Source organism: Erinaceus europaeus, chromosome 7 (assembly GCF_950295315.1).
Source record: "Erinaceus europaeus chromosome 7, mEriEur2.1, whole genome shotgun sequence".
In the NCBI taxonomy this organism is placed as follows: Eukaryota; Metazoa; Chordata; class Mammalia; order Eulipotyphla; family Erinaceidae; genus Erinaceus; species Erinaceus europaeus.
The window spans coordinates 122,033,682-122,047,565 of record NC_080168.1 but is presented as its reverse complement, the minus strand read 5'-3'; the positions used below and the strand labels follow the sequence as shown (position 1 = coordinate 122,047,565).

The window sequence follows — 13,884 nt, the reverse complement described above, 5'->3', positions numbered from 1 at the left end:
TAGAGTTGAGCAGTGCTATGTTCTATTTTTCTCTTTAAAAAAAATTGTGGGGGAGTCGGGCTGTAGCGCAGCGGGCTAAGCACAGCTGGCGCAAAGCACAAGGACCGGCATAAGGATCCCGGTTCGAACCCCGGCTCCCCACCTGCAGGGGAGTCGCTTCACAGGCGGTGAAGCAGGTCTGCAGGTATCTATCTTTCTCTCCTCCTCTCTGTCTTCCTGCAGGTGGGGACTGGGGCTCAAACCTGGGTCCTTGCACACTGTAACACATGTGCTCAACCAGGCATGCCACCACCCAACCCCTTATTTTTCTCTTTGTATCGTTCATTAAAATAAAAAAAAATTAAAGAGAGCGAACACACACACATATACACGCGCACACACACACACACACACACACACACACACACACACACACACACACACACCTGTAACCCTGCTTCACTGCTTGTGAAGCCCCCCTGCTGGCCCTCACAGGTGGGGACCAAAGGCTTGAAGCTGGGGTCCTTGTGCATGGTAACACATGCTCAGTGAAGTGCTCAGCCCCCATCTAGAAAACTCTTAAATGGACAGACCATCCTTCTTAGTTTGACTTGACCCACTTCACAAGAGTGCTGGGCTGTCTTTGAACTGTTTCGAGGACAGCTGTCTCTGGCAACAACATTGTCTAAGAAGCTGGGCCAAATGCCAGGGTGGAGGGGTGGTAGAGGAACCTTAACCATGATGCCAGGGTGTTTGAGATTTTTCAAACTCTGGATATTCTTAGTCTGTGAGAAGTCAAGGATAGAAATGGACTCAGGAGGAGTTAATTTGAGCACAATCAGCTGTTACAACTGGTAGAAAATGACATTTTACTGTACCTTTGTATCAAAAGTTAAAAAGTGAATTTTTTTTTTTTTAATATATACTGGATTTCTAGTAAGTTCACATTTCTCTTTGTTACTAAGTATAATGTTGATCATGTGGCAGACACTACTAAATCCTCACAAAGGTTCTGCCCTCATCTAGAGTGAAGTAAATTGAGTCTTAAGGAAAATAACTAAATTGCTAAAACAACTGATGAAGACAGTTTGAATCTCTTGTTTACAGAAGTACAAGGAAGAACAAACCATTGCTCACTGTGTTATACTGCCTCCTACTGGAAGGAACGTGTCCAGAAATGAATTGCCAAATAACCTGGCAAGACTGCTCACTCACCTCTAACTATATTTTCACCCCTAATTCCCACACCACTGATGGATTGCTAAATTTAGTTTAAGGCTAAGTGTTCGACCTTTCTTTTTTATTATTTTTTATTATTTTTATTTAGTTACTGGGTAGAGACATCCAGAAATCAAGAGGGAAGGGGATATTAGAGAGGGAGAGAGACAGAGAGACACCTGCAGCCCTGCTTCACCACTCGCAAAGCTTTCCCCCTGCAGGTGGGGACCTGGGACTTGAACCTGGGTCCTTTTTCATTGTAAAACGTGAACTCAGCCAGGTGCACCACCACCCGGCCCTACTTTATGTGAACTGGTGGCCACAAATTGTTGGTTACAGCAGCAATATATCCGAACACTATCAATAACAAGATCTCCTTTCCTGGACACATGCTCATTTTTTAAAATTATATAAATACATTTATTTATTTTCCCTTTTGTTGCTCTTGTTTTTCATTGTTGTTGTAGTTATTGTTGTTACTGATGTCGTCGTCATTAGACAGGACAGAGGGAAATGGAGAGAGGAGGGGAAGACAGAGAGGGAAGAGAAAGACAGACACCTGCAGACCTGCTTCACCTCCCGTGAAGAGACTCCCCTCCAGGTGGGGAGCCGGGGGCTCAAACCGGGATCCTCACGCCGGTCCTCACGTCTTGCGCCACCTGCGCTTAACCCACTGCGCTACCACCTGACTCCCCACACGCTCGTTTTTTAAAAGCTTTTTCTGTCTCAGCGGCTGGAAGCTTGAGCTGGTACCACACTCTTCATCTGTGTCTGGAAGCCATCTGTAGGATTCTGCTGTGGCGGAGACATTGCCTCTAACTCTATTCATGTCTTCAACCTGGCGTTGCTAACAGAGCAAAGGGGAATCGTTACAAGTGAAATTTTTTTTCTCTGAAGTTTTTGCTTTTGTTTTCCTCAAACCAGTTCACAGCTGCGGAGTTAACTGTATAGCCTTCCATCCGTTGGGAAACTACCTCCTCACTGCTTCCTCTGACGGCACGATTAAGATTCTGGATCTCTTAGAAGGAAGGCTTATCTATACACTTCAAGGACATACGGTATTCACACTAAGATATATATAATTTTTTTGCTCTGTAAGTAGCGTGTATTTTAAAGCTTTGATCTATTTTATCATTATCATTAGTCTTCCACATGTAACACACATTCTAGCTGTTACCAAAAAAAAAAAAAAAAAGTTTTTGCATCCAAAGCAATGTTTTTGGAAACAACTCTTACAACTATTGTATGTAATTCTGGGCAAATTCAGCGCTTGTCTTTCATTGGTCATTACCTTAATCCTTTTTTTTTTTCCTTATTATCTTTACTTATTTTTTATTGGACTAGAGACAGCCAGAAATTAAGAGGAAGGTTGAGATAGAGAGGAAGAAAGACAGAGACTCCTGCAGCCCTGCTTCACCACTCGCAGAGCTTTCCCCATGCAGGTGGGGACCGGGAGCTTGAACCCAGGTCCTTGTTCACTGTCACATGTGCTCAACCAGGTGCGCCCCGTCCCGGCTCCTACATTAATGCTCCATGGCTGTCCTCATCTGCATGTAGCAAAGGTTACTAGTGGTGAATAAAGGTTTTTGTTTTTTCCCTACTCAATTCATTCTCTACATGGAAACTATCTGCTAGTTCTGATACTCTTAAGTTTCCCACATCCCCTCTCTCACTCCATGCACTCATTTGAAAAAAGTTGAGAAGAAATTTGGCAAGTAGAAAACCCCATGCCTACAGCTTTTTGGAGTGAGCCTGTCCTTCTAGTGTTCCTCTGATGATTCTAGTGGGAAGGGCTGTCCTTGGCCGGTCTCCCCAGTAACTGAAGACTCACTCATGACTCATTCTGTGATTCAGTCCTAAAAAGTCCAGCGATGCAACTTCCTGACATCCCCTCTTCTTCCTGCTACTCCTCCTTCCACCTTTGCATTTCCCCGCCTCCCTCCTCTTTCCTCCTCTCCTCTTCCTTCTTCCTCTTCTTCTTGACATTTATTTATTTATTTATTCCCTTTAGTTGCCCTTGTTGTCTTATTGTTGTAGTTATTATTGTTGTCATCACTGTTGGCTAGGACAGAGAGAAATGGAGAGAGGAAGGGAAGACAGAGAGGGGGAGAGAAAGACAGACACCTGCACGTCTGCTTCACCGCTTGCGAAGTGACCCCCCTGCAGGTGGGGAGCGGGGGCTCGAACCGGGATCCCCTGTGCCAGTCCTTGGGCTTTGTGCCACCTGCACTTAACCCACAGCACTACCACCTGACTCCTTCTTCTTGGCTTTTTAATTGAATTTTTATTTACTTTAATGAGACAGAGAGAGACAGAGAGACACAGAGAGAGACATACACACACCCCCCAACACTGCTGAGCTCTGGCTTATGTTGGTACTGGAGACTGAATTTGGGACCTCAGAGCCTCAAGCATGAAGGTTATTTTTACATAACCTCCTTTTTTTTCTTTAAACCAAGTCTTTATCAATAAAAAAAACCCACATTTTAACTTACATATGCCTATTCCTTTTTTTTTTTTTTTTTTCCGTTAGGGTTATTTATCATTGGGACTCAGTGCCTGCACTATGAATCCACTGCTCCTGGAGACCTTTTTAAAAAATATTTATTTATGGGAGTCGGGCTGTAGCGCAGCGGGTTAAGCGCAGGTGGCGCAAAGCACAAGGACCGGCATAAGGATCCCGGTTCGAACCCCGGCTCCCCACCTGCAGGGGAGTCGCTTCACAGGCGGTGAAGCAGGTCTGCAGGTGTCTATCTTTCTCTTCCCCTCTCTGTCTTCCCCTCCTCTCTCCATTTCTCTCTGTCCTATCCAACAACGACAACAACAATAATAACTACAACAATAAAACAACAAGGGCAGCAAAAGGGAATAAATAAATAAAATAAATATTTAAAAAATATATTTATTTATTAATGAAAAAGGAGAGAGAGAAAGAACCAGACATCACTCTGGTATATGTGCTGCTGGGGATTGAACTCAGGACCTCATGCTTGAGAGTCCAATGCTTTATCCACTACACCACCTCCCGGACCATACCATTTTTTCATTTTGTTGCCCTTCTTATTACTATTGCTGTTGTTGTTGGATAGGACAGAGAGAAGTCGAGAGAAATGGGGAAGACAGAGAAGGAGAGAGAAAGATAGATACCTAGATACCTACAGACCTGCTACACCATTTGTGAAGTGACCCCCTGCCAGTGGGGAGCCGGGGGCTGGAGCTGGAATCCTTGAACCGGTCCTTGCGCTTCATGCCATGCACACTTAACCCTCTGCTCTACCGCCCAGCCCCCTGCCTATTCCTTTTTTTTTTTTTTTTTCTCAGTTGACATAGAGACCAGTGTGTATGGGGGCTGGGGGAGTAGGCGGGGGAGAGGTATTATTTGTTTAAACTTTTGTAAACACACATATAATACACGAAAGAAAAGGGATTTTTGAGAGTTGAGTGGTAGCACAGTGGGTTAAGCACATGGTGCAAAGTGCAAGGACCCAAGTAAAGATCCTGGTTTGAGCCCTTGGTTCCCCACCTGCAGGGGAGTCGCTTCACAGGCGGTAAAGCAGGTCTGCAGGTGTCTGTCTTTCTCTCCCCCTCTGTCTTCCTCTCCTCTCTCCATTTCTCTCTGTCCTATCCAACAACGACATCAATAACAACAGTAATAACTATAACAACAATAAAAACAAGGACAACAAAAGGGAATAAATAAATATTTTTTTAAAATTAAAAAATTAAAGAAAAGCTGTTTTTTTTTTTTTTATGTGGGGAGGGAGTCAGGGAGGTGGCTCAGTTGTAAGTCATATGCTTTGCATATGTGAGACCTACATTTGGATCCCAAGCACACCACATATGACAGCAGCAGTGCTCTATATATTACTTTATTTTTGCCAATGGGGATATTGCTGGGAGGCTTGGTGCCTGCACAGTGAACCCATTGATTCCAAGGGCCTTCCTCCCACCTTTCTTTATTTTTTTTAAATTTCTTTATTGGGGGATTAATGTTTTACATTTGACAGCAAATACGATAGTTTGTACATGCATAACATTCCCAGTTTCCCATATAACAATACAACCTCCACTAGCTCCTCCTTTTTTTCTTTCTTTTTCTTTTTAAAAAATATTTATTCCCTTTTTGTTGTCCCTTTTTTTTTTATTGTTGTAGGTATTGTTGTTGTTATTGATGTTGTCGTTGCTGGATAGGACAGAGAGAAATGGAGAGAGGAGGGGAAGACAGAGAGGAGGAGAGAAAGACAGACACCTGCAGACCTGCTTCACCGCCTGTGAAGCGACTCCCCTGCAGGTGGGGAGCCGGGGGCTTGAACCGGGATCCTTAGGCCAGTCCTTGTGCTTTGTGCCACGTGCGTTTAACCTGCTGCGCTACTGCCCCACTTCCCCCCCCCCTTTTTCTCTTTCTTTTACTTGGTAGAACAGAGAAATGGAGAGAAGAAAGGGAGTTGGAGAGAGAGTGACACCCGCAACACTGCTTCACAGTTCATGAAGCTTCTCTCTGCAGGTGGGGACAGGGGCTTGAACCCTGGTCCTTGTGCATGGAACCCTTATCCTATGTGCTCTATGGAAATACACCACCATCCAACCATTGATCTGTGTCTCTCTCTCTCTGTCCCCACTCCCTCATTCTCTCTCTTTCCCTCGCCACCCCCTCATTAACTTGCTCTCTCTCCCTCTCCACCCCCTTATTCTCTCTCTTTCTTTCCCCACCTCTCTCTCTCTCTCTCTCTCTCTCAGGCTTTGCTGCTCTGGGATGAATTTTTCAAATAAAATAGGAGAGGCCGGGAGAGACAGCACAGCAGTACAGCTTCTCCTGGGGCCACAGCGCCCCCGTGTGGTAGGTATATCAGCTGCTCAGCACTGGGTCATGCTCATGGCAGCGTAGGCGCCTGCCCGGTAAGCTGTCCTGCTCGTTCCTTAATAAAAATCATTTCAAAAAAGGACCCTGTCGTGCATTTATTTTTAAGCTTGGTGGCCACAAACCATAAGTACCTAGCGGATAATAGAGGGTCATTTTAGGACGTGTTATTGACACGTAACCATGTAATTTTGGATCAAGTATCTGTTTAGATCTGTCCCACTATTCCTCTTTTTCTAAGTAAATGTTGATAGTCCTGTAAATTTTTGAGAATGAATCCTTTCAAAAATAAAGATGGGGGGGTGGGGCCCGGGTGGTGGCGCACCTGGTTGAGCGCACATGTTGCAATGCACAAGGACCGAGGTTCGAGCCCCCAGTCCCCACCTGCAGGAGGAAGCTTTGCGAGTGATGAAGCAGGGCTGCAGGTGTCTCTCTGTCTCTCTCCTTCTCTATCACACCTTCCCTCTTGATTTCTGACAGTCTCAATCCAATAAGTAAATAAAGATAATAAATAAATGTTAATAAAAAATAAAGATGGCAGGGTAGCTAGCATAATGGCTATGCGAAGAGACTGTCATCATGAGGCTCCAGAGTCCCAGGTTCAGTCCCCTGCACCACCATGCGCCAGAGCCGATCAGTGTCCTGGTAAAAAAAATAAAAAATGAAGATGTGCTAAGGACCTCACTTTAATCAAGGATAAGCCGTTGATAATCAGAAATAGAACAGACTTTGTCATCTAAGGGAAAGGAATTCTCTCCGATACATGAAGGGAAAATGCTGTGGTTGGAACATAGCCTGTGTTCACAGAACCCTATTTAAAAAAAATATTTTATTTATCTAGTATTGGATACAGACAGAGAGAAATCGCAAGGGGTGGGGGAGGTAGAGAGGGAGAGAAACAGAGAGACACCTGCAGCCCTGCCTCACCACTTGTGAAGCTTTTCCTCTGTAGGTGGGGGCCAGGGGTTTGAACCCAAGTCCTTTGCGCAGTGTGACATGTGAGCTTAACCAGATGCCAGATGCGCCACCACCTGGCCCCCCCGCAGACCCTGTTTCTGTTACCTGCATAGTTACTCAGTTTCTGCTAGTGACTTGTTGAATAAAGTGTTGGAAGCCAGAAAATCTTAACAGAATCTTATCACCTTAACAGATGTACAAGCTTTATTTTTAAAGGGAAAGTTTATTTTCTATTTGTATTAGTTTTTCTTTATTATATTGGACCATATATATGTGTTTTTTAAATGTTTTTTTAATATTATTTATTCCCTTTTGTTGCCCTTGTTGTTTCATTGTTGTAGTTATTATTAATGTCGTTGTTGTTGGACAGGACAGAGCGAAATGGAGAGAGGAGGGGAAGACAGAGAGGGGGAGAGAAAGACAGACACCTGCAGACCTGCTTCACCGCCTGTGAAGCGACTCCCCTGCAAGTGGGGAGCCGGGGGCTCGAACCGGGATCCTTATGCTGGTCCCTGCGCTTTGCACCACCTGCGCTTCACCCGCTGTGCTACCGCCCGACTCCCCATTTATGTGTGTGTGTTTAATCCAGTTGGACTGGGTCTTTACTTTTGCTGTGATAGCAGCTAGCAACTCAATACATTCTACCATAGTCTGTGCAGTTCAGTCAACAAAAGCCAACGCTCGCAGGCCTATCAGTCACGAGAAAACCTAACCAAGTGCCGTCTTCGTTTCCCTCCCACTTTATGTTACAGGGTCCCGTCTTTACTGTCTCATTTGCCAAAAGCGGAGAGTTATTTGCTTCAGGAGGCGCTGACGCGCAGGTAAGTCTGTCAATGTCCTCTGATTTGGTTAGGATGAAGAAATGCAAGCCCTCAGCTAAGATTTCTACAGCCTTTTAGCTTGTCTGTGTGAAGATGATTATCGAGGAGTTTATGTTTTAACTACCGTGAAAGTCATCTCTCTCAGGGCCGAATGGTGGCGCACCTGGCTGAGTGCCATGTTACAATGCTCAAGGACACGGGTTCGAGCCCTCATCTCTCCCAGGGCCGAGTGGTGGCGCACCTGGTTGAGGGCACATGCTACAGTGCTCAAGGTTTGAGCCCTCTGATCCCCACCTGCAGGGGGGAAGCTTTGCAAGTGGTGAAGCAAGGTTGCAGGTGTCCCTCTGTTTCTCTCCCTTCTCTACCACCCCCTTCCCTCTTGATTTTTTGCTGTCTATCCAGTAAGTAAATAAAGATAATTAAAAAAAAATAAAAATAAGCCATCTATCTCATAGTGGAAATCATATCTCATAGTTGAGAGTTTTTGGATCTCAAATTACAGTTATTGTATTAAAATATTTTATCTGAATAGTGTAGAGACGGAGACATGGAGAGGGAAGGGAGAGGAAAGGGAGGGGAAGAGAGAGAGAGAGAGACACCTCAGTATTGCTTCACTGCTTGTGAAACTCCCCCTCCCACCCCGCAGGTGGGAACTGGAGGCTTAAACCTAGGTCTTTGCACTGTAATGTGTGTTCTTTTCCAGGTGTAAAACCATCCAGCCCCTCGGTGGTGGTGGTTATTATTATTACTAAAATTATATTGGATCATCTTTCCATTTAATTATACATGTCACTGACACAGACTGTTCTGTATTGGTGTGGCAACATAGCTGGGATTATAATCTCATTTTGTGTCTTATTTCTCAAATGCTAATTTCTTGAGGTTGACAAATAGAATTGTTTTTTTTTTCCTTCTTATTTGTTTACAAATGTAATAGTGAAATGTAGCAATCTATATTTATGTGCCGTGACCAAAGCCATTTGTAGCTTTGGTCACTGTAGAATGTATTGACTGGTGTGAATGACTAATATGAATGATCATGTTAACTTGGAGCTCTGAAAAAAAAAAAAAAACGATCTCAAGGTAGAGAAGACATTTTCTTGCCGTAAATTTTAAACCAGAATTGAAGATGGTTCAGAGATCTACAGTTCTCTTGGACTTCTGAAAATATTGAGGAGAAATAACATTGTGGGTACCTACATTGAATCTTCTCGACTATTGTGAAGGGGGCATTTCTGTATCTTCACTTTATAGAAAATTAGCTCGACTGCTTGTCCATACACGTCACTCACTTCCAACACGATTAATTTGTAGGTCTTGTTATGGAGAACCAACTTTGATGAATTGAATCATAAAGATCTTACTAAGAGAAACCTCAAAAGATTACATTTTGACCCAGCGCCACATCTCTTCGACATTTACCCAAGAGCACCACATTGCCATGAGGGGAAGATTGAAACTGTGGAAGTGAGTTCTGGGTATAGATTTCTAGATGTAATCTGAGTTCTTAAGAGTTATTGCCGGGAGTCGGGCGGTAGTGCAGCGGGTTAAGAGCCCCCAGCTCCCCACCTGCAGGGGGGGTCGCTTCACAAGTGGTGAAGCAGGTCTGCAGGTATCTTATCTTTCTCTCCCCCTCTCTGTCTTCCCCTCCTGTCTACATTTCTCTCTGTCCTAACAAAGAAGACATCAATAATAACAACAACAATAACAACAAAAAAAACAATTATTGCCAATGGCAATTTCAGATGCATTTTCTGTGATTACACTGTGGCCCCTTACTGCCTTCTAAGGTCCTCTGCCCCCAACTCTTTTACTTTTTTTTCCTTAGTCTTTATCTTTTATGTTACTTCAGGCCTCTCTGTCTCTGTCTCTCTCTCTCTTTAAAATATTTTTATTTTTATTATTGGAAAGAGACAGAGAATTTGAGGGGAAGGGAGAAAAGCAGAGAAAGAGACAGACAGATGCCTGCAGTCCTGCTTCATCACTCACAAAGTTTTCCCCCTGTAGGTGGGGACCAGGGACTTGAACCTGGGTCCTTTCACACTCTTAATGTGTTCACTTAACCACTGCCACTGCCAGGCCTCCTCAAGTGTTTCTCTCTCTCTCTCATGTTCAGTGTGTGTATTTAAGTTCAAGTTTTTAGACTGTTTTTTTGATTTTTAAAAATCAAAAATAATTTTTTATTCTGTTTATTTATCAGATAGAGACAGCCAGAAGTCCAGAGGGAGATAGAGAGGGAGGGAGAAAGAGAGACACCTGTGGCCCTGCTTCACCACTCATAAATCTTTTCCCCTGCAGGTGGGGGTTTTGGGGACTCGAACCTGAGTGTTTTTGAGATTTTGTTTAATCTAGACATAGTGGGAGACTTGTAGTGTCTGAGGCTTTTTAGGGGGGCAGTGTTTATTCTCAGTGTTTTTTTTTTAATTTTTATTTCTTTTTTTTTTCATTTTATTTTTGATTAATAGTCAAGTCACACGATAGTAGGGTTACAGAGTCTAGTTCCTAACCACACCTACCATCAAAATTCTGCGTTTGCACCCTTCCACCAGTAACCACCACAGTTCTTACGGAGTCTTAGACACAGTTTGCTTCTGGTTTGGTTGGTTTGTTGCAAGTGTCTATGTTTCAGTTCTAGGAATCCCACATATGCCTGAGACCATTGGCTAGTTGCCTTTCATCTCTGTACTTCGTTCACTAAGCACAGTCACCTCCAGCTCTATCCATCCTGTCCCGAAGGACACCAGTATCATCTTCTTTGATTGCAGAGTAGTATTCCATAACACTCCATAACTTCTTTAGCCTGCCAGCCATCTGTCCATAGGCATAGAGGCTGCTTCCACTCTCTGGCCGTCTAGCCCAGTATAGCCATGAAGGTAGGGGTCCGTATGTCACTTTAAGTGTATGTCCGTTGGGTAAGTGCCTTGGAGTGGTACTGCTGGATCCTAAGATAATTCCATTTTTATTTGTTTAAGGATTCTCCATACAGGCTTCCAAAGGGGATTTGAATTCCCACCAGTATATAAAAGAATCCCTTTTTTAAAATTTTTGCCTCCAGTGTTATTGCTGGGGCTCGGTGCCTCCACTGCGTATGTGCTGCTACTGGAGGCCATTCTTTCTATTTTGTTGCCCTTGTTATTGTTATTGTTGCCATTGATGTTATTGTTGTTGAATAGGACAGAGAGAAATCAAAAGAGGAGGGGAGACAGAAAGGGGGAGAGAAAGACACCTGCAGACCTGCTTCACTGTCTGTGAAGCGACCCCCCAACCCCCGCAGGTGGGAAGGTGGGAGCTTGAACCGGGATCCTTATGCTGAACAATCCCTTTTTCTTTTTTTTTTTAAAATATTTATTTTTATTTATTTATTCCCTTTTGTTGCCCTTGTTGTTTTATTGTTGTAGTTATTATTGTTGTCATTGTTGTTGGATAGGACAGAGAGAAATAGAGAGAGGAGGGGAAGACAGAGAGAGGCAGAGAAAGACAGACACCTGCAGACCTGTTTCACCGCTTGTGAAGCGACTCCCCTGCAGGTGGGGAGCCGGGGCTTGAACCAGGATCCTTATTCAGGTCCTTGTGCTTAGCGCCACCTGCGCTTAACCCGCTGCGCCACAGCCCGACTCCCACAATCCCTTTTTCTTTACAACCTTGCCAACATCTATCATTTCCTGTAAGCCATTCTCACAGGTGTGAGAAGGAATCTCAGTGTAGTTTTGATTTGTATTTCTGTAATCAGTGCCGGGCTAGCATTGCCGGAGAAGAGATCAGAAACTCGTGGCTGAGCGGAAGGCAATACAATGCCTTTATTGATCAGAGACAACGCCTTTATAGCTTTTGAAATGGAAGTGGCAAGTGGGAAAAGGGAATGGCTAGGAGAGGGGGTGGAGATAAAGGGCCCGAAGGTAGCAAGCTTCCATGGCAGCTCTTGGGAAGGTTCTAACCAGTGGGGATTAAACCAATAAATACCCTGCAGGCAGGGTGGGTCTCAGGCAAAACAATGATTATGTAAATAGACCACAGCCTTAAGCAATGCAGGGGACCTGATGTAATGACCAACAATCAGAAGTGAAGTGGAAAAATAAAATAAAAATAAATAAATGAATTTTGTGGGGTAGACAGCATAATGGATATGCAAACAGACTGTGTCATGCCTGCAGCTCCGAGGCCCTAGGCTCAATCCCTTGTGCCACCATAAGCCAGAGAGCTATGCAGTGCTCTGTTAAAACAAAATAAAGTGAAAATAAAGAGGTGGAGTGGAGCATTTCTTCACCTGTCTGCAGGCTGTGTGTATCTCTTCTTGAGAGTTACTGCCTACTCAGTTCTTCAGCCCACTTTTTTGTTGGTTATACTCAGTTCTTTGTTTTTAATTTTTAAAAAATATTTTATTATTTATTTATTTATTCCCTTTTGTTGCTTTATTGTTGTAGTTATTGTTGTTATTGATGTCTTTGTTGGATAGGACAGAGAGATGGAGAGAGGAGGGGAAGACAGAGAAGGGGAGAGAAAGACAGACACCTGCAGACCTGCTTAACCGCTTGTGAAACAACTCCCCTGCAGGTGGGGAGCCGGGGGCTCGAACCAGGATCCTTACGCCAGTCCTTGCGCTTTGCGCCACCTGCGCTTAACCCGGTGCACTATCGCCCAACTCCCTGTTTTTAATTTTTAAACATTTCTTTAAATTATTATTTATTATTGGATAAAAACAGAGTGGAATTGAGAGGGAAGTGGGAGACAGAGAGAGAGAGAGAGAGAGAGAGAGAGATAGAGAGAGAGGCACCTGCAGCCCTGGTCCATGGCTCATGAAACTTTCCCCCTGCAGGTGGGGGGGGGGGTTTAATTTTTGTCCTTTCCAATTTCCAACTAGCTTTCCGGTTCTTCAAAATAATTTACCATTGTGCTTCACTGCCTCTTTCGAGTGCTAAATCTGTCATCATTCAAACAACAACAATAACTTTGAGAGAGAGAATGTAATTTGTGTGTACTTCACCTTTTTTTTTTCATTCTTTCTTTTTTGGCATTAGTTCCTATAATAACACATTCCTTTGGTAATCCCTCACAACCATGCTTTCATATAAAATACATATGTGAAGTGTATTTTCATTTAATCTGAACCTTTTTCTTGGTCTTGAGTGTTTTTGTTGGAGCGTTTCTGTGCTTGATTGCTGCTGTTGCCACCCTGTCAGTCACATGATCACCTCTCCAGAGTGCTGAGCTGAGAGGTACAGGCTGAGTTCACCTCCTCACTCCTAATTCCCTGATATCTCTGTGTCACCACACTACTTGAGCCTTGGAGACCCAAATCATACTCGGTGATTTACTGTCAACTACAGCAAAAAAAGATAAGATTTTTTTTTTAATCTTTATTTATTGGATAGAGACATCCAAAAATCCAGAGGTATGGTGGAGATAGAGAGTAATTATTAAACTTATCACCCAGAGCAGAATAGTATGAATCAGACGAGAAGTTGTTCTGTGTTCTTGTATCATGGAATTCCTCAGTCACATGACCTGGCGTGAGAGGGGAGCGTCTCTCAGAGCTGGATGTTGTGCCCACTTTATGGTCTGCAGAGCCAGCAAGATGGGCATCGCCCTGGCCCTTCAGCACCGAGTAGCCGTTTTTGTGCTCGTGGACTCCTTGTTCTGATGGAAACACAGCCCTTTAGAGGGACGCGGTACCTGCCATGAAGGCCTACGAGCTGGCCTGTCCCTCCTGCCCCAATTATTCAGCTACATAACCGCGTCCTGTGAATAAAAAATTCAGCCTCCTTGTCCACTCCGTTTCAGAAGAGAGTGGTGGTCAAAGGGCTCTTCTCTGTAACACAAGCGGGGGTGAGAGTCGGGGAGGGGGGTCAGGGGCAAGAGGACGCTGCTAGTTAGTATTCCTGGAGGTTAGTTGATAAAGACCTTTAGCTGCGTTGACCCCCTCAGCATCGGTGTGATGGGAGAGACTAAAGGTTTACTGAGTAAGAATTTCCGCTCTGTCACTGTATTTGCAACCCCTTGCACACTACAGCGTCACCAGCTAACGGAAGTTTAAGCAGACATTTCCCTGTAAGA

The 13,884-nt window shown here is 44.1% G+C and overlaps 1 protein-coding gene across 4 annotated transcripts in view; it reads left to right on the top strand.

The window, feature by feature from the left end:
- The window catches only part of POC1B (POC1 centriolar protein B), a 125,533-nt gene that overhangs the window by 53,062 nt on the left and 58,587 nt on the right, over positions 1–13,884 (top strand). For 3 of the 4 annotated variants that reach the window (XM_060195508.1, XM_060195507.1, XM_007516206.3), the window contains exons 7-9: positions 2,122–2,255; positions 7,765–7,833; positions 9,148–9,300. In XM_060195508.1, the coding sequence (XP_060051491.1) occupies positions 2,122–2,255; positions 7,765–7,833; positions 9,148–9,300 (356 nt within the window). The remainder of the gene's footprint in view (positions 1–2,121; positions 2,256–7,764; positions 7,834–9,147; positions 9,301–13,884) is intronic. The other variant, XM_060195509.1, reaches the window with a different exon arrangement.